The sequence below is a fragment of the Dipteris shenzhenensis genome, chromosome 2 (assembly GCF_047967505.1).
Source record: "Dipteris shenzhenensis isolate YYH24624 ecotype China chromosome 2, Dip_SZ_1.0, whole genome shotgun sequence".
NCBI lineage: Eukaryota > Viridiplantae > Streptophyta > Polypodiopsida > Gleicheniales > Dipteridaceae > Dipteris > Dipteris shenzhenensis.
Window position 1 is genome coordinate 57,391,441 of NC_141597.1, and position 25,851 is coordinate 57,417,291.

At 43.8% G+C, this 25,851-nt stretch overlaps 1 protein-coding gene across 1 annotated transcript in view; it reads right to left on the reverse strand.

Moving 5' to 3' along the window:
- Positions 1-25,851, reverse strand: part of LOC147905033 (kinesin-like protein KIN-13A) — a 121,002-nt gene that overhangs the window by 20,664 nt on the left and 74,487 nt on the right. Inside the window, exons 10-11 of the mRNA XM_087389483.1 lie at positions 22,927-23,563; positions 21,618-21,683 (exon numbers count right to left, since the gene is read on the reverse strand). Coding sequence (XP_087245609.1) covers positions 21,618-21,683; positions 22,927-23,563 — 703 coding nt within the window. The remainder of the gene's footprint in view (positions 1-21,617; positions 21,684-22,926; positions 23,564-25,851) is intronic.

The following is a 25,851-nucleotide window of genomic DNA, read 5'->3' on the forward strand; positions in this document are numbered from 1 at the left end:
GTTTTCATCCAGCTAGACAGGGATTTGACCTATTTTTTGTATGGGTACGCTACTAGGCACTGTGGACTCTATGGATGGACAAAAATCATAGAGTCTTTGGTGATCCCCTATTTTCATCTTTTGTTTTTTTCAAACGATCTCTGCAACAATCATTCTATGATTGCGTTCAGACTCGTTTCATTGATCAGGATGTATATACAGCTTATACTGAGATTTTCAGTTAGTAGTAGTTACTCCACTTTCGAAGAAACTGGCAGTCACAGCATGATCGCTCAGGCATATGCTGATGATTCATTCTTTACGCCAAAAAATACTCGGAGTGATCTGTCCATGATTATGCAGGCTCTTTCTACATATGAATTGGCTGCTGGCCTTCGGGTAAATTTTTAGAAATCAAAATTGTTGCCGTTGCATGAACAGGAATGGCACAGTCTTCTGTGGCATGGGGAAATTATCCCCGCTTCTCAATTTATTCGACATCCTGGCTATCCTCTAGGTTGGGAACTCACCCGTTCCCAACAAACTGATTGAGTGTTGACAAAGTTGAGGGCAAAACTTGAATATTGGAAGCTTGCAACTTGGCCACCGCATGTTCGTTGCGAATTGCACAATCCATTTTGATAGCATACATACAATTTTATCTGCCTCTCATTATGTTCACTAAGGCAGAGCTGAATTCCTTTATGTCAGCTATAATGGAAATTTTCTGGTGTGCAAAAAATGGCAAGAAAAGTCTCAGATTACTCTCTATGCATCGTCTCTGTTCTCCAAAGATGCATGGGGGTCTGAACATTCTCAATATTCAAATGCATTTACTTGCTCACAGAGGAAAAATGATGTTGCAGTTTATGCAAGGAGATCAGCCTTGGGCTTTCATGATCCGCTCTCTTATTATATATTCATACTTCTGCGTTTGGGCACTGGCAGCCTACTCAGTGGGATTTCATATTTGGCTCTATCCAAGGCAAGATCAGAGGCTGCCCTTTTGTTTCTCGCCTGCTTCTCGATTGGAAACATATCTTATCCCACTTGGAATGGCATGGTCGAGATTCTTTGTCGGGAAACTCTTTGTGGGCTGAGAATCTTTATTGGTCTAAAGTATTCCACCCTTCTTTGGCCATTCAAGAACCAAGACGTTCTTATTTTCTCTCCTTTAAAGGCATTACATCTGTGGCGGATGTACTTCAGGATGATGGCACACTTTTATCTTTTCCTATGGCTGCCAACAAATACGGTTTGGGAGCTCAATATCTTTATGGCATAGGATTTCAGCAATGCTTCAACCGTTTTTGCCGGTACCTCGCTTGGAACTTCAGAATAGGCTTGAGGATCGGATTTTACGCTCTTCCTCCTCTTCAGCCCGTCCCTTGAAGCTCTCACATATCACAGTGCCATCACTGTATAAAGTGCTATTATTTCCGCCTTGGATTTCTGAAAGAGCAAATATTGTTTGGCATATGGATCGCCCACTAAAGTGGTGGAGAAAAAGGCTTCGTCTCCTTTGGCATTACAAACTCCCTCTTCAACAACAGCTTTTCCTTTGGCATGTCCTGCTTGGCATTTTTCCATCCGGTCAGCTACTTGCACACAGACATATTGCTCCGGCTGTTTGTCACAGATGCTTACACCCTACTGAATCTATGCTTGCTGCACATCTTTTGGTTATGTCCACATACTTGTGACTTCATCGCTCTCATCCGACAGAGGCTTCGAGCAAGATTTCCTACTATTACATTTGGCAGGCTTTTCTGGTTGTTTGGTTTTCATCCAGCGAGACAAGGTTTTTGTAATGAAAGTGGGAAAAAGAAGGATTTTAAGGGGGAAATAGATGGGAGAATAGTAGGGGAAATGTGGGAACTGTGGGGGACTATATAAGTCAAACCAAAAGGATTGTAAGGGACTTTTTGATGTGACATCTAATCCTATCTACTCTCCCTCCTGCTACCTGCTGCCTACGCTCACACTCTCTCTCTCTCCCTCTCTCTATTCCCTCAGCCTTCTCTCTCTTCCTTTCTCCTTCCCCTTCTCCTCTCTTCTCCTCCCTTCCTTTTGCTATTCTCTCCCCATCTCCAAATCTGGCCCTTCCCCCTTCTCTACATTGGTATCAGAGCTCCGATCTCTGGCACCTTCGCTTCCCCTTCAACCCCTTATCTACATTGTTGGACGCCAGCATCACCAAGGGCTTCTTGTTCCCAAGACAGTACGTGACTGCCAGACAAATCGATTGTGAGCAGCCCGTCTGTTCAAGAGCTGCGCTATAAGGGTGTACCCAACGGTCTCGATCTGCAGCCCATCCTTGCTTAGGCCCTCAGTTCGTCAGCCGCCATAACCTGCCATGCACGGGTTTACCCAATGATCTCGATCTACAACCCATCCGTCGCTCAAGCCCTTAGCTCGTCAGCCGCCATAGCCTGCATCTCTAGCATTGTTGCCCATCCGTCGCTCAGGCCCTCAGCCCGTCAGCCGCCAAAGCCCGTCACCATCCTGGCGTCGTGCCTGCAACCCGTCACCATCTTGGCGCCCACGTCGCGCTCGTGCCTTCTCCGCCCGTGCCGTTGACGTCGCCTTTCGTCGGCGTTGCGTTGCTGGAGACCTTAGCAGTTGCTAAGGTTCAGCTAGTTGGGGTTTAGGTTGGGTTGGTTAGCTACTTGGGTTTGGTTGGTTAGGTTAGTTTAGGTTTGGTTAGGTCTAGTTAGGTTAGTGATTGGATAAGGTTGGGTTTAGTCAGTTTGGTTTAGTTGAGACTACCCTAGGTGTCTTAGTTGTCCTAAGCTCCACACACAAAAAAAAAAAAAAAAGCCCTCTTATAGGGTACTCCTACAGCCCTATTCTGGGCCTTTCTAAGCCACCTTCGTGGCTTATTTTGAGCCCCGTTTCCAGCCTCTTCACCGAGCTTTCTTCGAACCTCTTCAACGACTGCATTTGAGCCTCTTTACTGACACCTCTCGAGCCTCTACATCGAGCCTTCGACACTTGGCACATTTTCCTCGTGTCACTCATGGCACCCAAACGTGCACCCCGGTCGGATGAGTCATCTCAGCACGGTGACGATGTTGCTCAGCAGGAGCAGATGCCGGTCCCAGAGGGTGCATCCCCTTCACAGCCAGTTTCTGCTATGCCTACCGACACAGTTTCTAGATGCATTGGCCTCGATGCTTCAAGGGTCTTTTCAGCAGATGGGTCAGCAGTTGGGGCAGCAGCTCACCACTGCTATGGCTATGCACGATACAACTATCACCCAGATGGGTAAGAACCTTGGGCAACAGATCACTACCGCCATCAGTATGCACGATAAGGGTAAACAGCCCGCACCCCAGCACGGGGATCAGTCGGATAGCCAGGGTGATTTTCCTGACCCACACAGGGGATTTATGGCTGATGGCTGTCGCACTTATGATGTTGGTTCTATGCATGCACCCCAGCATGGGGATTATGTTGATTTTGGTGATGCCTTGCCCATGCCGCCGAGCACTTCTCTTATTGATTCCAGGCCTCCATTTGGCTCGCATATTTCATTGGCTGAGCCGTCCATTTTGGGCCGGCCCATTGGCACATTTTTGCCAACGGCGAGCATGCCTGGATTGGGTGTTGGGTTTCAGGGCAATTGGGAGAGGGGCCAATCCTCTTCTCAACCTTTTTCTATGCCACCCACCCACCGAAATGTTATGGCAGGCAGACTCAGCAGGGATTGCATGCTTCGATGACACCTCCTGTTAATACATTCAGTCAGACTCAGCCTGCGTATCAGGGAGGTAATGCTTTCAGTCAGACGCACTTTATGCATCAGGGGAGTCGTTCTCCTAACTAGCATGATGCTGGAAGTGGGCAGCATGCAAACATGGATGATTTGCTTTCAGATGCCTTACGTTCATATAGGGCTTTGCCTGAGGATGTTCGTAATGAGATGCCCTTTTCACAGTATGTGAGCTTCAAGCGTGAGTATGCTGGTAGTCACTATAGGAATAACGCAGCCAAAGATGTGAAAGATAAAATCTCTGTGCATAAGTTTAAGGGTGACACTCGCACTCCCAATGAGTTGGAGGAGTGGCTCACGAAGCTTGAAGATTATTTCCGCTTCTACCCTAAGAATGATGAGGAGAGGATCATTTTTGCTGGCATGCATTTACAGAATTATGCACATACATGGTGGCGTTACATGCGAGAGTCACCTCAGAAGCCTACCACCTGGAAACAGTTCAAGGAGCTTATGGTCACGACCTTCGTCTCGGCCCTGATCCTTGAATAGTACCTTGCTCAATTCTATGCACTGTCACAAACAGGTACGGTCCAGGAGTACTTGCAGCGTTTTTGGAGACTTTCTTTGTTTGTACAGGATATTTCTGAGAAAGGGAAGTTGCTGCGTTTTATACAAGGCTTAGATCCCTCTCTAGCTGCTGATGTGAGAGCTCACAATCCTCTAACCATTGAGCGAGCAGCCCAGCTTGCTGAGGTGTTTGAGCCAAAATATGCTGGCAAGTACAAGCATGTGTCACATAGCTTCTATGGTACTGCTTATGATGCTGACAGGAAGACAAATTCTGCATTGGATTGATAAGAAACCAGCAGCTGCTTCCTTCCCACGATATCCAACGGTTTCTGGAAGTAAGATGCCATATGCAAAGCCATACAAGCCCATGGATGCAAAGACAGGTGTCAAACCCAGCGCTGGTTTTGGCAAATCAGAAGTTAAACAACATTCCAGAGCCATAATGGACAATAGGAAGAAGGCAAATTTATGCTCTAGGTGTGGAGAGAAATGGACACCTGAGCACCGAGATGTGTGCAAAATGAAGAATGTCAGCTCAGCCAAACTCAGCATGATAAGTGAATTATCTGATGATGATGAAGTGGCTGATGTAGCAGACCCCCATGATGTCTCTCATGAGGAATTAACAGGAGTTCATGATGTAGATGAGTCTCCTGACACAGATGCCACAAAGGGGACTGTTTTTCCTTTTGATCCGGGTGGGGCTATTGAGCAAACCACTCATGTGATGCATGAGATTGATATTCAGCCTACATGTAGCAGGAAAGGCCGTAAGCCAACACTCTCTGTGTTGGAGCATCAACCTACAATGCCTTTTCCTGTCAGAGGTGATGCTAATGGTAATGTTCCTGTGGATGATGAACAGATTTATTGGGATGCCCAGTCTACACTGTATACCATCTCACTACATGCCTTGATGGGTGCCAAAAGTGCTGACACAATCAGGTTGAAGGGAATGATTAATGGCAGATCTGTCCATGTATTGGTAGACAGTGGTAGCACTCACAGTTTCATTAATTGTAGAACACTGCAAAGATTGGGATTAGTTGCTCCAGAGATAGACCATGGTCTGAAAGTGGAGATCGCGAATGGACAGCACATGATCAGCAGACATTGTTGCCAGGATGCCAGGATCAAGTTTTCTGATCATTATGAGTTTGCAGGTGATCTTTTGGCATTGGATATGGGACCCATAGATGCTGTCCTGGGTTGTGATTGGCTGAATCCCTGGGGAAAATCAGTATAGATTTGAATGCTTTATCTCTTGAGTTTTGCCACAAAGGTAGAACTGTTACATTGCAGGGCATTGTGAATCAGAAATTGCAGGTCATTTCAGCAAGGCAGCTAGCTAGGGAGCTCAAGAACGAAAGTGCCATTTGTGCATTGAATGTCTCTGTACCTCAGGAGGGTGGTATTCCCCATGTGGATAATTGTGAAATGCAGAAATTGCTCTTAGAATTTGGGGATGTGTTTGCTGATATGCCATCTCAGTTGCCCCCAAAAAGAGATGTTGATCATGCCATAGTCCTGGAACATGGTAGTAAACCAATAAACAAGGCCCCGTACCGACTCTCTAAGGTTGAACGGGAAGAAGTGGCAACACAGGTGCAAGATTTGCTTCAGAAAAACTTCATTGCTCATAGCACCTCGCCATTTGCATCTCCAGTACTCCTGGTGAAAAAGAAGGATGGCTCTTTTCGTATGTGCATTGATTACAGAGAATTGAATAAGACCACCATTAAGAACAGGTTTCCTATTCCCAGGATTGATGACCTGCTGTGGATGAACTCAAGGGTGCTCAGTATTTCACGAAGATTGATTTGAGGTCAGGTTACCATCAGATCAGGATGAAAGAGGGTGATGAGCATAAGACTGCCTTTCATACAGAAAGAGGATTATATGAGTTCAAGGTGATGCCTTTTGGTTTGACTAATGCACCAGCCACCTTCCAGGCACTCATGAACAAGATCTTACACCACCTTCTTTTCAAATGTGTGCTGGTATTTTTCGATGACATTCTCATTTATAGTAAGGATGCACAGGAACACATTGACCATGTCCGACAAGTGCTAGAAATCTTGAGAATGCATCAGCTTTATGCCAAGGCCAGCAAGTGCATATTTATGGCAGAGGAGGTTGAATATCTTGGTCATGTTGTAAGCAGGCACGGAATCAGGGTAGACCCAGCTAAGGTGAAATGCATTAAGGAGTGGCCGCAGCCACAAAATACCATGCAGCTCAGAGGTTTCTTGGGTCTTGCTTCTTTTTACAGGAGATTCATTAGGCACTTCGCCAAAAGGGCTGCCCCTCTCACTGATTTGCTGAAAAAGGATGCCTTCCAATGGTCAGAAGCAGCACAACTCAGCTTTGATAACCTCAAGGATGCCCTTAGCAATGCACCTGTATTGGTGTGCCCTGATTTCTCACGGTCTTTCATTATTGAGACGGATGCCAGTGGCAAAGGTTTAGGGGCTGTCCTAAAACAAGAGCATGGTGTGATTGCTTTTGAGAGCAGGAAGTTTAATGCCAGAGAAATGAATTATCATGTTTATGATCAAGAGATGCTGGCAATCTTGCATGCTTTTGCAAAATGGCACCACTACCTATACGGTAGCAAGATTAAGGTCAAAACAGATCATAGGACACTCAAGTACTTCTTAACGCAGCCTAATTTATCCATGAAGCAGAAGAGATGGCTGGCGCAGTTCAGTCCTATGATTTTCACATTGAATATAGAAAGGGGAAAGAGAATGTGGTTGCTGATGCTTGTCCAGGATGTGGTCATGCAAACTGTCTGCCATTTCCACGCTTCATCAGGAGTGGATACTTGGGATTCATGAGGAATACATGCAAAATTCTGATGCAGCTCCTATTTTTGTGGAGTTACAGAGTCCGTCCAGCCAAGGACATGTTCGATTTCAGCTCCGCAACGGACTGTTATGGTGCAGGGACAGAATTTATCTTGTGCCAGACTCCAAGTACAGGTTGATGGTATTACAAGAAATGCACTCATCCCCTATGTCAGGACATACGGGTATCACAAAAACATATGAAAAAGTCAAGGAGAGCTTTATTTGGGATGGTTTGTGGCGAGATGTGGTTAAGTTTGTCAGTGAATGTTTGCCCTGCCAACAAAATAAAGTGGACAGCCGGTTACCCGCAGGCCTTCTGCAACCGCTACCCATTCCTGAAGGCAAATGGACTCACATTGCCATGGACTTCATTACAGGCTTGCCTTCTACACATAAGGGTTGGGATAGCATATTTGTGGTGGTTGACAGGATGACTAAGCAGGCCCATTTCATACCGACTAAAACTCGGTACTCCGCTTCACAGGTTGCCTGGCAATTCATTGAGTATGTGTTCAAGCACCATGGTTTTCCTCAGGAGATTGTCAGTGACAGGGATGCTAAATTTATGGGTCACTTTTGGCAAGAGTTATTCACTGCAGTTGGTACTTCCCTTGTGCCTAGTACTGCTTATCATCCACAGACGGATGGACAATCAGAGAGGGTGAACAAGTGGTTGGAGGAGTATCTAAGGCATTACTGTCATGACACGCAGAAGTCTTGGGACAAATGGTTAGCATTGGCTGAATTTTGCTACAACAGCACCAAACACCTCTCTATTGGCATGAGTCCATTCGAGGCTATGTATGGATGCAAAGTGGGAATGCCTTCCAGGGTTGCAGACTTGGCTGTGAAAAATCAGCAAGCAAGGAATGATTTGGAGAGTATGAATGCCCTTCTGCAGTTGGCTAAGAGGAATATGCAAGATGCCCAAGCCAAGCAGAAGAAGTATGCGGATGAACAAAGGAGGTACTTATCTTTTGAAGAAGGGGATTATGTGCATTTACGTCTCCATAAGAATCGATATTCCTCGCTGAAAGGTAATACCAACACAAAGCTTGCCCACAGGTATTATGGCCCCTACAAAATCATCCGCAAGGTTGGGCAGGTAGCATATCAGTTGGAACTACCGAGTACCTCCAAGATCCATAATGTTTTCCATGTATCCTTGCTGAAACCACATGTCGGAAAGCATGTCCAGGTTCTTCCTGAGCTGCCTCCTATGGATGAAGAGGGCCACATAATCTATGTGCCGGAGCAAATCAAGGGCTTCAGAGATCATGTACTCAGGAACAAAGCCTACACAGAATACCTCATCAAATGGAAAGGTTTAACGGAAGATGAGAATTCTTGGCAACCTGAGAGCATTGTGCAGGACTACCCCTATCTCCTACAGAGCTGATCAGTTTCTGTTGTATCCTTCTCATCCAGGGCAACCTCTTGGGAATTTTGAGGGCGAAATTCTTTGGGAAGGGATGGCTGTAATGAAGGTGGGAAAAAGAAGGATTTTAAGGGGGAAATAGATGGGAGAATAGTAGGGGAAATGTGGGAACTGTGGGGGACTATATAAGTCAACCCAAAAGGATTGTAAGGGACTTTTTGATGTGACATCTAATCCTATCTACTCTCCCTCCTGCTACCTACTACCTACGCTCACACTCTCTCTCTCTCCCTCTCTCTATTCCCTCAGCCTTCTCTCTCTTCCTTTCTCCTTCCCCTTCTCCTCTCTTCTCCTCCCTTCCTTTTGCTATTCTCTCCCCATCTCCAAATCTGCCCCTTCCCCCTTCTCCACAGTTTTGACTTATTTTTTGTATGGGTACGCTACTGGGCACTATGGATTTTATGGATGGACAGAATGTAATTATTCCATAGAAATAAAAGATTTCTTCTCACAAAAAAAAAAGTATGTGTGTGTGTGTGTGTGTGTGTGTGTGTGTGTGTGTGTGTGTGTGTGTGTGTGTGTGTGTGAACGGATTCCCAAAATATCTCATGTTGTGATCCTGCCATATGGTCCAAAGAGCCCAATATCTGACCCAGTACAAAAATAAAGAGTAATGGACCAAGGTTGTAGGAAGTCTGCCAAAAAGCCAAAAATGATTCCCAAAAGGAGAGTTAGGGAAACGAAGGCGAACCAACATGGAAATTTTGCATATGAAGGTCTTAGTGCTGGAGCACATCCAAAACAAATGAGGCACCGTTTCAGAAGGGGCCATGCATCGAAGACAAGAAGCAGATGCAATCCTTCGTTGAGCCAGAGTGACCCCCACGGATAAGGTTCCTGTAAGACAACGCCATAGGATAAGGTTCTTGCAATCTTATGAATATTTCAGACTCTCCCTACGGCAATCTATCTATGATGCTTGCCATCAAGGAGATCTTCCTCAATCATGCCTGGAAATAGTTTCTCTTTGCTTTTGATTTCCTGTTGAGGCTCTCTGTTTTTTTGAGACCCTCATGTAAATCTTGCTGATAATATACCTCTCATGGATTTACCAAAAAAAAAAAGTGTGTGTGTGTGTGTGTGTGGTATGTGTGTGTGTGTGTGTGAGACAATGGCTGATTGGCGGCCCATATCTCTTATGCCAGTCATTTACAAACTCATTCCCAAAATGATTGTCCTCAGGGTTCGATTTATCTTGCAAGCAGGACTTCATCCCAGGCAGTATGGGTTTGTTCCCAGAAGACAGATTACTAACAATATCTCCAATGCTTTGCTTGCAATTGAGTATGCCAAATATTCTAAACAAGATGTTCTCATTCTGCAAGTGGACATTGCCAAAGCATTTGATACTGTCCATTGGGATTTTATTTCTCAGACTATGCATAAATTGGGATTTGGCCCTCGGCTGGTCCATATTATTTACTGGTTCTATTCTCATGCCACTGCGCAGTGTTTGCTTAGTGGTGGGTTGTCAAGAACATGGACTATGACCCGCTCAGTGAGACAGGGTTGCCCTCTTAGTTCGCTACTGTATCCCATGGCTACTCATCCGTTATTGTTGCATATGGACCATCTTGCAGATACAGGGCAGCTTCATGGCTTGCAAATTCCAGGGGCATAGCCGTTTCTTGCACAGGCATATGCAAATGATTCATATTTCATGCCCAGGAATTCTCAAAGTGACCTCTCTCATTTGATGCATCCTCTGAATGATTTTGGCATCGCTGCTGGACTGCATATTAACTTTCAGAAATCGAATCTTCTAACATTGAAAGAAGCTGATTGGCATGCACTTCTCTGGCCTGGCCACATCCTCTCTTCCCATATTATTGTGAGGCATTTAGGGTATCCCATTGGCTGGAATATTACCCCTCAACAACAGCTCAAATGGGTGCTTCAAAAGATCAACAAGAAGCTGGAATACTGGCATTTGTCCACTTGGCCTCTACATGTTCGACTTCCGATAGTACAGTCTATCATTATGGCATACGTGCAATTTTATTTGCCTCTTCTTCCCTGATCTTTTAAGCATTTGGCTTCCTATATCTCCCAGGCTATGGAGATATTTTGGAAAAGCAAATCTCACAAAAAGGCTTTGCGACTACTTCCCATGCAGTCTGTTTGTTCTCCTAAGACTCATGGGGGACTGAATATTCTCAATCTTCAGTTTCATATGTTGGCAACAAAGAGCACTATGATTGCTGATTTTTTAAAGCAAAAACAGCCATGGGCTATTATGTTAGCAGCTATGTGTGGAAACATGACGTCCCATGCATATGGGCATTGGATTACAGATCACTAGGAAGCAATCATGACTACATTTCAGGGGAAAATTCCTGGTTGTCCTGTTTCTACTGCTTTTATCCATGATTGAAAGAGAATTCTCTCTTATGCTAAATGGACAGGTGCTTCTTCCCATCATGGTAATTCTTTTCGCTTGGAAAGCATCCATTGGAGCAAGGTGTTTGAATCGCCTCTCGCTTTACAGGCACCTATTAAAGCATATAATCTTATGAAATTGGGCATAAGATTTGTCCGAGATGTTGTGGATCAACAAGGTTATGTGCTTTCATTTCCACAAGCTTGCAGGACATTCCCCTTGGGTCTGCATCATAGGCCCATTTGGAGAATACTTACAACTATGTTGCAGCGATTTGTTCCTGTTCCTCCACTGTTTGTACAGGACAGATTACTGGACTGGAATCTGACTTCCTTATCTCCTGCTACCTGTTCGCTCTCAATGCATAATCTGGCCTCCTCAATGGTCTACAGATTTCTTCTTCCACCGCCATGGATTGATAAGCATGTCAACACTCTTTGGAATTTGGATAGGCCTTTATCTTGGTGGCAATCACGACTCAAGAAAATTTGGAAAGCCAAATTTCCATTGAAACAGAGGCTTTTCTTCTGGAGATGTATAGTGGGAGCTTTTTCCATTGGGGTGAAATTGGCAGCACGTCGCATTCCTTCCCCTTCCTACCCCCGTTGCTCTCATCACCGTGAGACAGTTCCCCATTTGTTATGGTCTTGCCCGCACTCTCGGATATTGATCACTCATGTCTCTCATTTGCTGCAGCTTCGGTTTGCCTCTATCAGATTCGGGAAACTCTTCTGGATGTTTGGATGCTTCTCATCTCAGATGTCTCCATTCCTCCTTTTCTTTCACCGGACTCGTTTTTGGGTACTATGGACCATTTGGGCACAGAGATTGCATTCTAGGATGGGACAACAGTTTCCTCAGGCATATGCTTTCTTCATAATGTCCCTCAAGCAATCTTTATATGATAGTTATGCTGCGAGGGACTTGGATGCTACTAGCCTTGAAGTGTTTTCTGACTGTTTTTAAGTTCTTCCATTAGGCTCTCTTTTGGAGTCTAATGTCATGTACATTGATCTCATGTTAATAATATAGTTACTGGTTTCACCAAAAAAAAAAAAAAAAGTGTGTGTGTGTGTGTGTGTGGTGTGAGATACATGGTGTGTGTATGCGTGTGAGAGAGAGGTGTGAGTGAGAGACGCTGATCGACGGAGCTGCTGCTGCTGCTGCCCGTGGAGAGAGACGGCGCTGCCCATGCTCGGCGCACGTATGCCTGCTGCTTCGGCCGTGAGCATCTACCCTGCGCGCATCTGCCTACGCCCATCAAGCCTGCCCGCTCTGCCCTTGCGACCATCAGGAGCTTCCTTCAGCCACATCACCCCGCTGTTGCTCGCCTGCTCTAGCCGTTGCTGTCCGCCTCTTCTTGCCGTCTGTTCTCCTCCCTTTTGTTGTGTATTACCCGTTCCATATCTGTGCATAACCCCTGCTGCCCTCTTTCGTCCTGACTTTGGCCATTATTGGCCCCGGCCATCTGCTCTCTTCTTCTTTCGCTATATCAATCCTGCCCTGCTTACCTCCATGGAGGATTACATTAAAAGTTATTCTCGAAAGGACTTGTCCCGGGACCCCAAAAGATAGCAAGTCGAATTGTCTACTTCTGCCTCTGAAGATGCTCACTATGTTTTAGATATGCTCAAGGATGAATTCCACCACAGCCGGAAGGAGTGGGCCAAACCTCCCCCGGCACTTAAGTATAAGTTGAAGCTGCCCTCATTGGTCTCTCCTCTCCGGAAGTTCTCTCAGCAAGCAGTTATCATTTTTTTCCCTGGCAAGTTACCTTCTGCAAATGATGTGGCTCAGTGGGTTCACGCTTTGTTGGGAGGTTGCTTTATTGAAGGAGTATACTTTGCTTCTCGAGGTTTTTATGAAGTGCACCTTTTGGATTCCTTTTTATCGTCAGCAGATATTGGAGATGTCCCCTCTATTCTATGGCAGACAAATGGTGCATGTCATGCCATGGTCGCGAAATAAGAATTATCACAGTCTCATTCGACATCACTGCCCTGTATGGGTTGAGGTAGTGGATTTTCCGGACTATATGAGGGCTGAGTTACCTAGTCTGGCAGCTACTTTGGGGCAAGTTGTATGCCCACCCCGTCCTTCGGGTAATCAAAATTGGTTTTGTGTTCTTTGGGATACAGATCACCCAACCCCTCCTTCTATTGCGGTAGAGGTGGAGGATGTTCCCTTGGGCGAAAAATATTTTGACTTGAAATGGGGAGTATTTGCAGGTGCTTGTTTTACTTGTCATAAGTTTGGCCATCTAGCTTCACAGTGTCCTACACTCCTGCATCAGCTCCCACCTACGGCTATTGCTACAAAAAATACTACCCCTCCAACTTATGGTCCGGGGCCTAAGGCTATGCCTAGCAAGTTGGGTGATGTGACATCTAAATCTGCTCTTTCCAAAGACAGTGTGGTCCATGTTTCAACCAAGCAAAAGGTTAAGGGAAAGGGCAAAATTTCAGAATCTAATGCCTCTCCCCAGAGTGCCTGGCAGCAACCCAAAAAGGTATTTGCGCTTAAGCCACGACCGTTACAATCTCGGCATTGGGATGCCTCTACTTCCACCCCTGGTCAGCCCTCTACCCCTGATGATAGCCTGACTTCTCGATAGTGGGTTGATGTGCTCAAGAAGGGCATTCCTGTATGTGACAATGATGAGGACGATAGAGCTATTGATCCAAGAGGCCAGGTGGATGTCGATGTCATGGCTGATGCCTGACACCTTGTACCTTTACTATGTTTCTCGATTCGACTGTACATATCTTTTATGTCTGCTTCAATTACTTGCATTACATAGTATGAGTTCATGGAGAAGGTTGGAGAGGCAATGAAGGGCTGCACTTGGTTGCAGAGAGATAGGTACATCCAAGTAATAATTTTGCCTGCATTTCCTTTCCATTTCAAATTATTCTAATATCTATAATCATGAGACTTCCTTTTACTTAGAATTTCAGATGTGTTCATTGTTATAGCAAACGACAACAAATCTTGGATATATGGGAGACTCGATAGAATAAATTTCATAGGCCAATCCATGCAGTAGCCCACATTTTGCACCCTCTATGGAGAAGGGAGGGCCAAATTGATGACGAGGAGTTGTCACAGGGATGGACCAAGTTCTTAGAGAGAGCATACCCTGATGCAACTCAGCGGAACTCCGTGGAGGATCAACTCCTCGCATTCAGAAACTCCTTTGGGGACTTTGGTACAGCTCGTGCATGCATCCGTGAGGCCCAGTTGAGGCTTGTTTCATGGTGGGATAAGTATGGAAAGAGCATTCCGGCCTTGAGGCTGCTTGCCAGTAGAGTCCTCTCACAGGACTGCTCATCTAGTGCCTGCGAAAGGAACTGGAGTGTATTCTCCCTTATACACACCAAGAAAAGAAATAGACTATCCACCGCTCAACTTGAGAGGTAAGTAATCAAATTTACAGCAAGATTGAAATCTGAAAATTTGAAAAGTTGTGTTGAACTTTGAAGCATGATTGCTATAATTTTTGTGGTAGGCTTGTGTATGTCCATGCAAACTTGTGTCTCCTTCGACAAACGAAGAAGACACAAGGTCCAATCGAGGTGAATCCAGATCAAATACGCGTGGAGGTACGTACCTGAGGACGATGGTGATTTGCTCCATCCCAGCAATGAAGATGATGATGTGTATGCCTTTCTCGCTGAGGAGCGAGAATGATTACTGCGTGCCACACGATCATAGACCCGTGGGCGACGAGGAGCTGCAGGAGGAGAGGGGGCTGCATCTACATCTCTTGCAGTTGCACCTACTCCTGCCTCTTCTTCCTCTTCTGCTTCTTCTTCAGATACATCATCCTCTTCAGATTCGGATGCTGATGCTGATGCTGATGCTGATGACATTGAGGGGGAATCTCAGCCAGCTGTGGACCTTGAAGAGTAGAATCAATATTTGGGAGATTGTAGCTAGCTACTAGTATCTTCTAGCTGGTTACAGTTTACGAGTTGCTACTTTTAAGTTTCAATTTAAGCTTTTTGGCTGCTGGCATTTGAGTCATGACTCTTAACTTATAAGTTATAACTGGTTTCAAATTGATGTCTGAACTTTCAAAACTTGAATCTTGACTATTCAATATTTACTATGCAGTGTTCTTGACTCAAATGATAAATCTGAATTCTGAATTTCTGATTAATCATTCATGGGGCTGGAGCCTCGCTCTAGGCTGGCTGGCTGCTACTCATTTATGGATAATGTATGTTGAAAACTTCAGTGATAAATATGAGGCTTAAATTTTAATGGTGGTTGGCTGCTTTTCTACATGTTTATGGTAGGTATTACTGTTTTTTCTATATGTTTATGGTAGGTTACAGGTATTTCTACATGTTTGATGGATGGCTGCTATTCTAGATGTTTATGGTGGGAATTACTAGTATTTCTACATGGTTATCATCATTTTAACATTACATATATATGTGGGACATATTATAGGCCTTTTTGGCACTAGAGACTACAACCATGAGTTTCAAAAAATTTTAACTTTTTTTGAAACGTTTCACGATTCTACGTTTCAAAACGTTTCTTGTGACTATGGTGAGGTGAGGTGAGGAGCGACCTCTGCCCGTTCAGCCCCGTCAAGCCCCCTCGTACAGCCTTCCCCTTCTGTCCGTACATCTGCAGGGTCCTGTACAATCTTCCCTCAGTGCCCGTGCCGAGTCCGTACATCCCTCGTAGGGCCCCGTGTGTGATTTTCGTACAGGTTGTCATCCGTACGCTGTAAAGGTGGTGGTTGTCTGTACGTTGTACAGATTCCATGCGATCCGTACAGGTTCCGTGCTGCAATCCGTACAAGTTCAGTACAGCCCCACTCTGATTTTCCGTACAGGTTACCTGCTTCCAACTGTGACAATCGGCCGTACACTCAGGTTCCGTACAGTTTTCAGCTGTACTGTTTGTGGGTTCTTCTGTACAGTTACCCCTGAGTTTACTCCCCCTCCCTCCTTTTTCCTCTAGCTGTCTATGCCCTTTCTGTAACCTCTTACAGATTTACCTTTCTCCTGTCTAAGCCCTTTCCACTTTCTTTCTTCAGTTTCTTTTCCTCTTCTCCTTTTCAGAAAATGGCAGACTGTCCATATGAAAAGGCTATTCAAAAAGAAAGATCGGTCCAAAGCAAAAAGCAAAAGCGGGTTATGGGTCAGGATGACCCTTTTCGTGCCTCTACAGAGGCCCAACTAGTATATGAGGTGATGCACGAGGGGTTTGAAGATACCCGAAAAAGTTGGAAAGATCCATTTCCCACCACAGGCATCATGGTGGAAGTGGATGATATTTTTGATCCAGTCAAAGAATATGCCAAGCATGCCATCATTATCTTTTTTCCAGGACATGTGCATGCTGCTGCGGATGTTGGTAGCTTGTTGACTAGAATCCTGGGTGGTTGCTATGTCAAAAAAGTTCACTACGCAGCAAGAGGCTTTTTTGAAGTGATCATGGCAGATGAAGAGCGCAAGCAGATTTTATTGGAGCACTCTCCAACAAATGGTTCATGCGTTGCCCTAGTCTCCCACCAGAGATTATCAGGCTTTGATCCACATAGATGCCTTGTCTGGGTGGAAGTTATGGACTTCCCTCAATGTCTGGCTTCTCTTTTGCCAAAAATTGCAGCATCTCTTAGCAAAGTGGTTTGTCCACCACGGCCTAATGGCAATTCAAATAGATTTTGTATTTTGTGAGACACAGATAATCCAACACGAGACTCTTACTAGGTCACAGTGAATAATGTTTCGATGGGCAATGCCTTCTATAAACTGAAATGGGGTCTCTTTGCAAGCGCTTGTTTTGAATGCAAGAAGTTTGGGCATATGGCTTCGCAATGCCCTTCACATACTCCAAAAATGCCAGTGCACGCTGATTTGTCACTTCCACTACCCCCTCTTTGATGAAGAATAAGGGGGTGAAATAGTTTTTCTCTCTGTCCAAGACAAAGCGAAAGCACCGGTTGCTTCAAATGGTGAAGTTCCTCCTTCTGTGCCTTCGGCCTCTCATCCTCACGCAAAGGAAAAAACTTTGAATGATGCTTGGCAAACCCCAAGAAAGGTCTTCTCACCTAGGAGACCTTTGCCCTCCCGGACTTGTAATGGTGCTTCCTCTCAGGGCAAAACACTGGCTGAAAATTCTGGTATTGGTTTGACTTGGGTTGAGGTGACTGCTAATCGTACCCTCTTTCCTGAAGAGGAAGTTGCTGCATTATTGTCTTCTCCTCAGGCTGAGTTTTCTTCTCAAGGCCGAGGCCCTCATACTGAGGTGGAAATGCAGACATAGAAAGCATTTTTGCTGTTGTACATAGCTGTCCTATATCGGTAAATATGCTTGATCATGAAACAAGGTTTGTGTGATGCTCGAAAATGGAAACTAGTCTAGCTGTATATACGACAATTGCATTATTGTCTTCTCCTCAGGCTGAGTTTTCTTCTCAGGGCCAAGGCCCTGATACTGAGGTGGAAATGCAGACATAGAAAGCATTTTTGCTGTTGTACATACTTGTCCTATATCGGTAAATATGCTTGATCATCTCAAATGTCTCACTTTGAATGTATAGGGTTTGTGTGATGCTCGAAAATGGAAACTGGTCTAGCTGTATATACGACAATTGCAGCCTGATAAAGTGGCTCTACAAGAGCATAATCAGCATATGTATGCTGGAAAATCTGGCCATTTCACTGGTTATGACATTTTTAATGCTGGAGAGCACTCTTTCTCTAGGGTAGCTTTTTTGGTTAAGATCTTCACCCTATTGTGGCCTTCGATGATCACCATGGTCGATGGATGATCATACAATGCCTTATTCAAGGTGACATCTTTGAATTTGCATCAGTATATACTCCTCAATCTTTCGAGAATTGAGCTTTGATCTGGGATGCCATGCATAAATTTCACTGGCAGCATTATGCTTTTATCTGTGGCGATTTAAATAACGCCCCACAACCGGGAGATAATACCTCGGGCCACACTCACATGGTGGTTTCTAAAAAGCAGGCATGGTCTGATTTTTTGCTTCAGTTGTCTCTGGTTGATCTATGGAAGGAATTGCAACCCATGCTTCCGGGCTATACCTTTCAGCATAATTCTCAATCTTCATATCATGCACACTTGGACAAATGGTATCGGGTTGATCCGCAGCATTTTGATGCCTTCACTTGTCAGCTTTGGATAGAACATGCTTTCACATACTCTGATCATGCTCCTCTTTGGCTGACCTTTGTCTTCATAAGAAAGCATGTTATTATGTTAGGCTAAATTTTGTCTCCAATCGAATGATCGAAGAAAGCTTGCTAAATGGGAGACCCGATCTCGGCAAAGGGCTTTTTTGGATAAAGATTGCTCTTCCAAGCAATTCTTTAAAAGTTTGCATTACAAAAGACAGGCTGCCAATATTTGTCAGATCCGGATGCCTCATGGTTCTTGGTCCTCATCCCGCTCAAAGCTTGCTACTTTTTGTCTGCAGCACTTTTCATCTCATTTTGGGCATATGGACATACCTTCTCCTCAGGTTGTGTACCTTCTCCTCACGTTGTGTCTGCCCGTCAGCTTCTTTTGCAGCATGTCCATACCATCCTCTCTGATGCTCAGGCTTTGGAATTGTAAATTCCTTTTACTGAAAGAGAATTGTTAGATGCCGTTAAATCCTCTGGTAGAAATCTCCAAGATGGGATGGTCTCACTGTGGAATTTTTTCTTGCCTTCTAGGATACTCTTAAGCACACTTTGCTGCAAATGGTTAATTTAGCCTGGGAAAATCAGCAAATGCCTATGTCATGGAAAAAAGGAATTGTCAAGCTCCTTCCCAAAAAATAGTTATGTGATTTGCTCACTGATTGGAGACCAATCACACTCATGCCAGTCAAGATCATAGGCAAAATGGTTGTTGATCGTATTAAAGGTCATTTGCATCATGGGCTGCATCCTTCACAATATGGCTTCATTCCCCGTAGGCATATCACTGATAATATTGCCAATGCTTCTATTGGGATTAAATATGCCAAATACACGCAACAGGATGTTCTGGTAGATATTGCAAAAGCCTTTGATACAGTTCAATGGGAATTCATCTCGCAAACAATGCGATCTTTGGGGTTTAGAACAAAAATGCAGCAGATTATTTACTAGCTTTACAAGGACAGCAATGCAGCTTGCATTCATTCTGGAGAACTCTCTGATGAATGGACTCTTCGTTGTTCGGTCCGTTAGGGATGTCCTCTTAGTGCTTTATTGTATGCCATTGCTACTCATCCTATGCTGCAATATATTGATCATCTCGTGGCTACAGGCTCCCTTCATGATTTGGAATTGGATGCAAATCGTAGCATGGTTGCTCAAGCCTATGCTGATGATTCCTTCTTTACCCTGAGGAATACACAGAATGATCTTTCTGCTTTGATGCAGGCTCTCTCTGTTTATGGTTTGGCAGCTGGTCTTGATGTAAATTTTCAAGAGTCCAAGCTGCTCCCATTGCATTCTAAAGACTGGCATAGTCTTTTGTGGCCTGGGGAAATCATTCCACCCACTCAGATTGTTCGCCACCTTGGTTACCCTTTGGGATGGGGTCTCACTCGTCGTCAACACTGATTGGGTGATGGTCAAGCTTCGGAAAAAGCTAGAATATTGGAAATTGGCAACCTGGCCTCTGCATGTTCGCCTTTAAATAGTGCAGTCCATCCTTGTGGCATATATTCAATTTTATTTGCCTTTGATACTATTCACCAAGGCAGATCTTGCTTCTTTCATGTCTGCTATTATGGAAATCTTCTGGCGTTCCAAACATGGCAGAAAAAGTATCAGACTACTTTCAATGCATCAATTTTGTTCTCTTAAGATGCATGGTGGTTTAAACATCACGAATATCCAAGTGCACATCCTTGCTCACAGGGGAAAAATGTTGCTGCAACTTCTGCAAGGTGATCAGCCTTGGGCTCTTATGATTAAATCTCTAGTCACACATATCAGTATTTCTGCCTTTGGTCACTGGCAAATCAATTATTGGGATTTTTTATTTGGTCGCATGGATGGCACTTCGCCTCGCTGCCCTTTAGTCTCCAGTTTGCTTCTTGATTGGAAGCACATCCTTTCTCATCTGGAATGGCATGGTCGACAGTCTTTGCTGCGTAATTCCTTGCGAGCTAAAAGCATTCACTGGTCGACAGTTTTTCAATCTCCACTGGCTTTACAGGAACCTCGCCGTTCCTACTTTGTTTCTTTTAAGGGCATCACATCTGTTGCTGATGTTATTCAAGATGATGGCTCTGTTTTACCTTGTTCTTTGGCAGCTACGCGGGTGCTTTGTGGCAACAAGTTGCTAGTATACTTTTGCCTTTTATTCCGATTCCTCGTTTGGAACTTCAAGACATGTTGGAAGATTGGACTTTGACTTCACCACAGTCCTCTTCTCGCTCTTTCAGGCTTTCTCAGATTACAGTGCCTACATTGTATAGAATCCTTTTGCCTCAACCCTGGGTTTCAGAGTAAGGCAACTCTATTTGAAGAGTGCATCACCCAGCCAAGTGGTGTAGAAAGAGATTACAACAGCTTTGGGCCTATAAAACTACTCTCAGGCAACAAGTTTTTTTTTTAGCAAGTGCTTCTGCGCATTCTTCCATCTGGACAGGTGTTGGCTATTGCTCCTGCTCATTGCCACACATGCTTGAGCTCTCAGGAGACTGTGCCTCATTTATTCTGGTTTTGTCCATGTTCTCGTGAGTTTATTGATCTTCTACGACAGCGCTTGCGAGCAAGATTTCCAACTGTTCCTTTTGGGAAGTCATTCTGGCTTTTTGGTTTTCATCCACGAAGACCAAAGTTTCACCTTTTCTTGTATGGGTTCGCTATTGGGCACCCTGGACTTTATGGACAGACAGGAACTGTAAAGTCTTTGGTGATCCCAAATTTTCCCTGCTTGGCTTTTTTAAAGCGTTCTCTGCTATTGGGCACTCTGGACTTTATGGACAGACAAGAACTGTAAAGTCTTTGGTAATCCCAAATTTTCCCTGCTTGGCTTTTTTAAGCGTTCTCTGCAGCAATCCTTCTTTGATTGCTTGCAAACGCATTGCATAGATCATCATGTATATCTAGCATACACAGAGATTTTCAGTTGATGTACTTATGGCTACCTCGTTTTTGAGGTCGCTATTCTTGTAATATAATCAATCAAAAGTGTTCACCAAAAAAAAAGTGCGTTGCGGGAGAGAGGGGGGGCGAGGGGCCATCTTGGCCCCTTAATCATGTGTTCATCTTTTCTCAAGCAATATTGTACATGTCACTTTTCATATTGCAAATATATGAGTAAAGCAATATTCCGCACTCTTATACAAAGCAATCTTTCCATTCCCCTTTAGAGAGCACTTTAAGCTCGCTCTCTCTCTCTCTCTCTCTCTCTCTCTCTCTCAAATAGGGACTCCTTTACTATTCCCCACTTATAATACATATATCTTCCTTTGATATATGTGTTCACGTCCAAGGTCTTAGCCTTCTCTCTCTCTCTCTCTCTCTCTCTCTCTCTCTCTCTCTCTCATCATAACCCAAGATATAGAGATACAACATCATAACCCATAGTGAAAGTTGCATGAAGAGAAGTTTTAGGTTTACAAGTTATGCTATGTTATCTTTGAAATCCTTTCTCTATGACAATAATTTAGCCAAAACATTGGATAGGAGGACTTGCCTCCCGAACCAGTTCCATAGTGTCCTCCACTTCCAGCCTATGAGCAGCAATCAGGTCCTCCTCTTCCTGCCAGGCCAAAAGAGCCTACGTGAAAACTTGCAATATCATTTCCACAAAGCAGTCAAAAGGCAGAAATTAATTTGGATCTTCCAAGACAACAGGAATACAAACATTTGGGTTTTTTTTAAGGTTCACCTTCAAGATGCTAGAGAGAGAGAGAGAGAGATGTGATATCATATGATATTACTCAATCTAAACTGCTTATGCATTCCGAATCAAAGTTAGGACTTGAAAATTGCAACAATTAGCGACTTGCAGCAGTCTAGGACAAAAGAAGAAACAACCCAAGAGTGTGTTGAATTTCGTCTTTTTTTAACAAACATAGAATATGGGGTTTCAAGAGTCTGAACAGGCTCAAATTTGGCACAAAACAGGAAAGATCATGCTGGTTGGTTAAAGTAGAGGCCTGCACTGTGTAATAATTGTTCACATGGTAGACTTCACTACTGATTCTAAAACACAGTTGATCAAAACAATAAAGTTGACTGTTACATGTTTGAGAAAAATCCTAACTTTGACCCGAACAAACATACAAGAAAAAGCTACAAGACTCTGATTTCAGGTACTAAGTGCAACATTTCCTTTATGCACTGAATTGCGTATTAGAGCAGAAGGCACTCAAGATGTGGACAGAATACGTTTAACGTTGAGAGTCATATATGTCTTCTATAAAAGAGGTGGCCACATCAGTTCAAACTCAAACTTGTTGACAAGAGAAGAATTAAAGCATTCTCAAAATGGCATCAACTACATATTTATAAATGCTTAAAAGAATTAAACACAGGAAGAAGATCCAGTTCAAGAAAAGGCATGTTACATATGAAACGAATTGATTAAAGATGCGGAAAAAATCAAGCCCATGTACCACCGGGCATCACAAGACTGTGAGCACTGCTATTCCACTACAAAGCTGGCTTGCAAAATGTCACAGAGATTGATTGTAAAGTGTTATTCATCAAATACCACAAGGACTGAATTTATTTTTTCCTTTTCTCTCACATCACTCCCTCACTTTAAGGCATTTCCATGCATCCATCCAGCTCTAGCACTCAGCCATATCTGCTAAGAGATATAGTTAAAGATATTAAGAAAGAGAAATATTGAAAGCAATAAAATGTATTGCCACTTTAAAACGAAATGGATTACAACTACAAAGCTTACGGGAAAAGCATGTGCAATGTAGGAAAATCCATGCCATTTTGTATTCCCTCCTACAAGCTAGCTTGCAAAATGCTTTAGCCCTTTTTACCTCAAGTATAGCTGTAATATGACCTTCGTATCCATTCTGAGAGTTGACCATGTCAGCAGAATCTCTCAACCTTGGTTGAACATTAGGAACAGGCTCCTCCTTATATAATGGCCGTCTTGATAGTGCATCGTTTCCTTCCTTTGACTCTCCATTTGAGCCCCGATTCCCATAGTTGTCATACTTTCCATCCTTTACTACTTTGTACTGGGGTGGAGAAACTCTTTCCTGTTCAGTCCTGTATATTAAACCAACGCCTGCAATATCGGTCTGGTTATTGGAACAGTTAGGTAGGTTGTCTCTGACACTAGCTCGGTCTCTCTCTTTTAAGGACAAAGGCATTTTGCTATCTTCCCTGCTAGGAAGACCCTGATTCAATGGTGTTGTGCTGGACTGTCCATCTTGTCCTCCAAATTGAGTATGCCAATTTACTTCTTCCGAGGGCCTCTTACTGTTTTCTGCAGCTCTATATTCAGTATAATCATCTGAGGTTTCCGGTGATTGTGATGGAGGGGAAGAAGTAGCTGAATCCCTCTGCACTTGCACTCCTGTATTTGGACCAGGATCTCTCTGCATTTGCACCACTGTATTTGGACTAGGATCCCTCTTTGAGTTGCTGTTTTTGGAAAGTCCCTTCACCCTGCATGCTTATTCTGGATTTGGTAATATGGACCCAAAGATGATCTCTCTCTCTCTCTCTCTCTCTCTCTCTCTCACACACACTTTTTTTTTTTTGGGGGGGGGATAAAATCCAGTGTATTTATATCCTCATAAATTTACAATATGGGAAGTCTCCCACACACACATACACACACACTTTTTTTTTGGGGGAAGCCAGTTTTATTATATTACAAGAAGCTGTCAACCTGTCCCCCAAAAAAGAGGGGACAAGTAGTTACGACACCAAAAGATCTAATTATAGGACAAAAAGGCAGGATAATCCAGATCTCGTACATGCAGGCAATCAAAGAATGACTGTCGTAGAAGAAATGATACTTAGACAGGGAAGGTCACCAAAGACTCACACGCGCGCGCACATTTTTTTCGTTGTAAAATAAACTTTCCACCAAGAAAACATTTACATTCATAGCTGTCCCAGAGTGGGGCAGCTACTACTCACAACAGAATACTGACAACTAAAAGTAGCAAACACTGCTCCAGGAAAGAGCAGCACACACACACACACTTTGTTTTTGGGTGAAACCACTCTATTTATATCAAGAAAAGTTTTTACAATGAGTATAGTCTAAAGAAAAGACTATTCTGAAAAATCAAAAGCAGTGGGAAAACACCTCTCATACAGAGATTGCCGTAACGATGCTCTAAAAAACTCATAAGGTTGGAGCAATGGCTTCCCCAAGAACACTTGATTCCTCGGCTTCCAAATGGTCCATAGTGCCCAAAATCTGGCCCAATTAAAAAAAAAAGAGAGAGTATTGGGCCTGTACTGTAGTAAGCCTGCCAAAGATCCAGAAATATTTCCCAAAACAATGACCAGGGAAACGCAATCGAAGATAGTGGGAAATACAGTGCAAGAGATCTCTAGACTGAGGACAAAGCCATAAAAGATGTGGAACAGTCTTAGAAGAACTGAAACACCTCAAACAATGAGGATTTGCAATCTTGCACTTAGCCAAAGTGACACCCACTGAAAAAAACACACACCAAACATCTCCAAAGAAACAATCTTTGCTGTAAAGGCAGTTTATTTCTTCATAATTGTTGAAGATTTGACTTCCACCAAGAAAGAGATTTATGCAGATGCCATAGAGTATTCCCATGCTCAGCAATCCATGGAGAAGGCAAAATCAACCTATAAACTTTCATAGAAGTAATAGCCTGCAAAGAAAGTGGGCGTAAGCCTAGAGTAGCAGATATGAGGTGCCCATCTAGAAGTCTATGAGATTCATCAGATGAAGGAATTGGGACAAGGGACTGCAATAAATCACTTATTTTCCTCCATATGGATCGACGATGCCATCCGGAAAGGATAATATATTCAACTAAACATGCACGGCATCATCAATGTAAAGAATCCTAAGCTTCATCAGATTGTATGTCCGAACTGGTTCCTAAGCAAGAGGCATATCAAAGACTGAGCTCCAGTGTATGCTTTCTTGACAAAGAGAGTTGGGCTGAGCTGAATTGGCAGGAGACCATTTAACTTTAGAAAGCACTCACTTCCAATCTTGTACTAAAGAAGATGAGAAAGGACAGCCCGGAATAACGCCTTGAAATTTACCAATGACCACCTCCCAATGATCCGTAATCCAATCCCCATAAGCATGTGTCCTCATGTTCATACACATGGCTGCCAACATGACAGACCATGTCTGTTTTTGCTGAAAAAAGGTAGGAAGCATAGTCGTCTTCCTAGATAGGATGTTAAACTGAATGTTCAGTATGTTAAGACCCCCATGCATTTTGGGAGAAAATACATAATGCATTCTTAACAGCCTTAAACCCTTCATACAAGATTTTGTCTTCCAAAAAAGCTCCATCACATGCGACATGAAAGCATTGATGTCTTTTAAATTCCAATGTAAAAGCGGCAGATAGAATTGAACATCAGCCATAACACTGGATTGTACAATTCTGAGGCGAACATGAAGAGGCCATGTAGATAATTTCCAGTAATCTAACTTCTGATAAAGCTTCTCAGATACCCATACCATTGCTGTTTAATAGTAATGTTTCAGCCCACAGGATAGCCCAAATGCCTGACAATTTGATCAGGAGGCAAAATTTGACTAGGCCAAAGAAGCGAGTGCCAATCGCAAGCTTTCAAGAGCAAAAGCTTAGATTTGTCAAAATTAATATGCAGACCAGCAGCCAATCCATAATCAGCCATTGCTGTTTAATAGTAATGTTCCAGCCCACAGGATAGCCCAAATGCCTGACAATTTGATCAGGAGGCAAAATTTGATT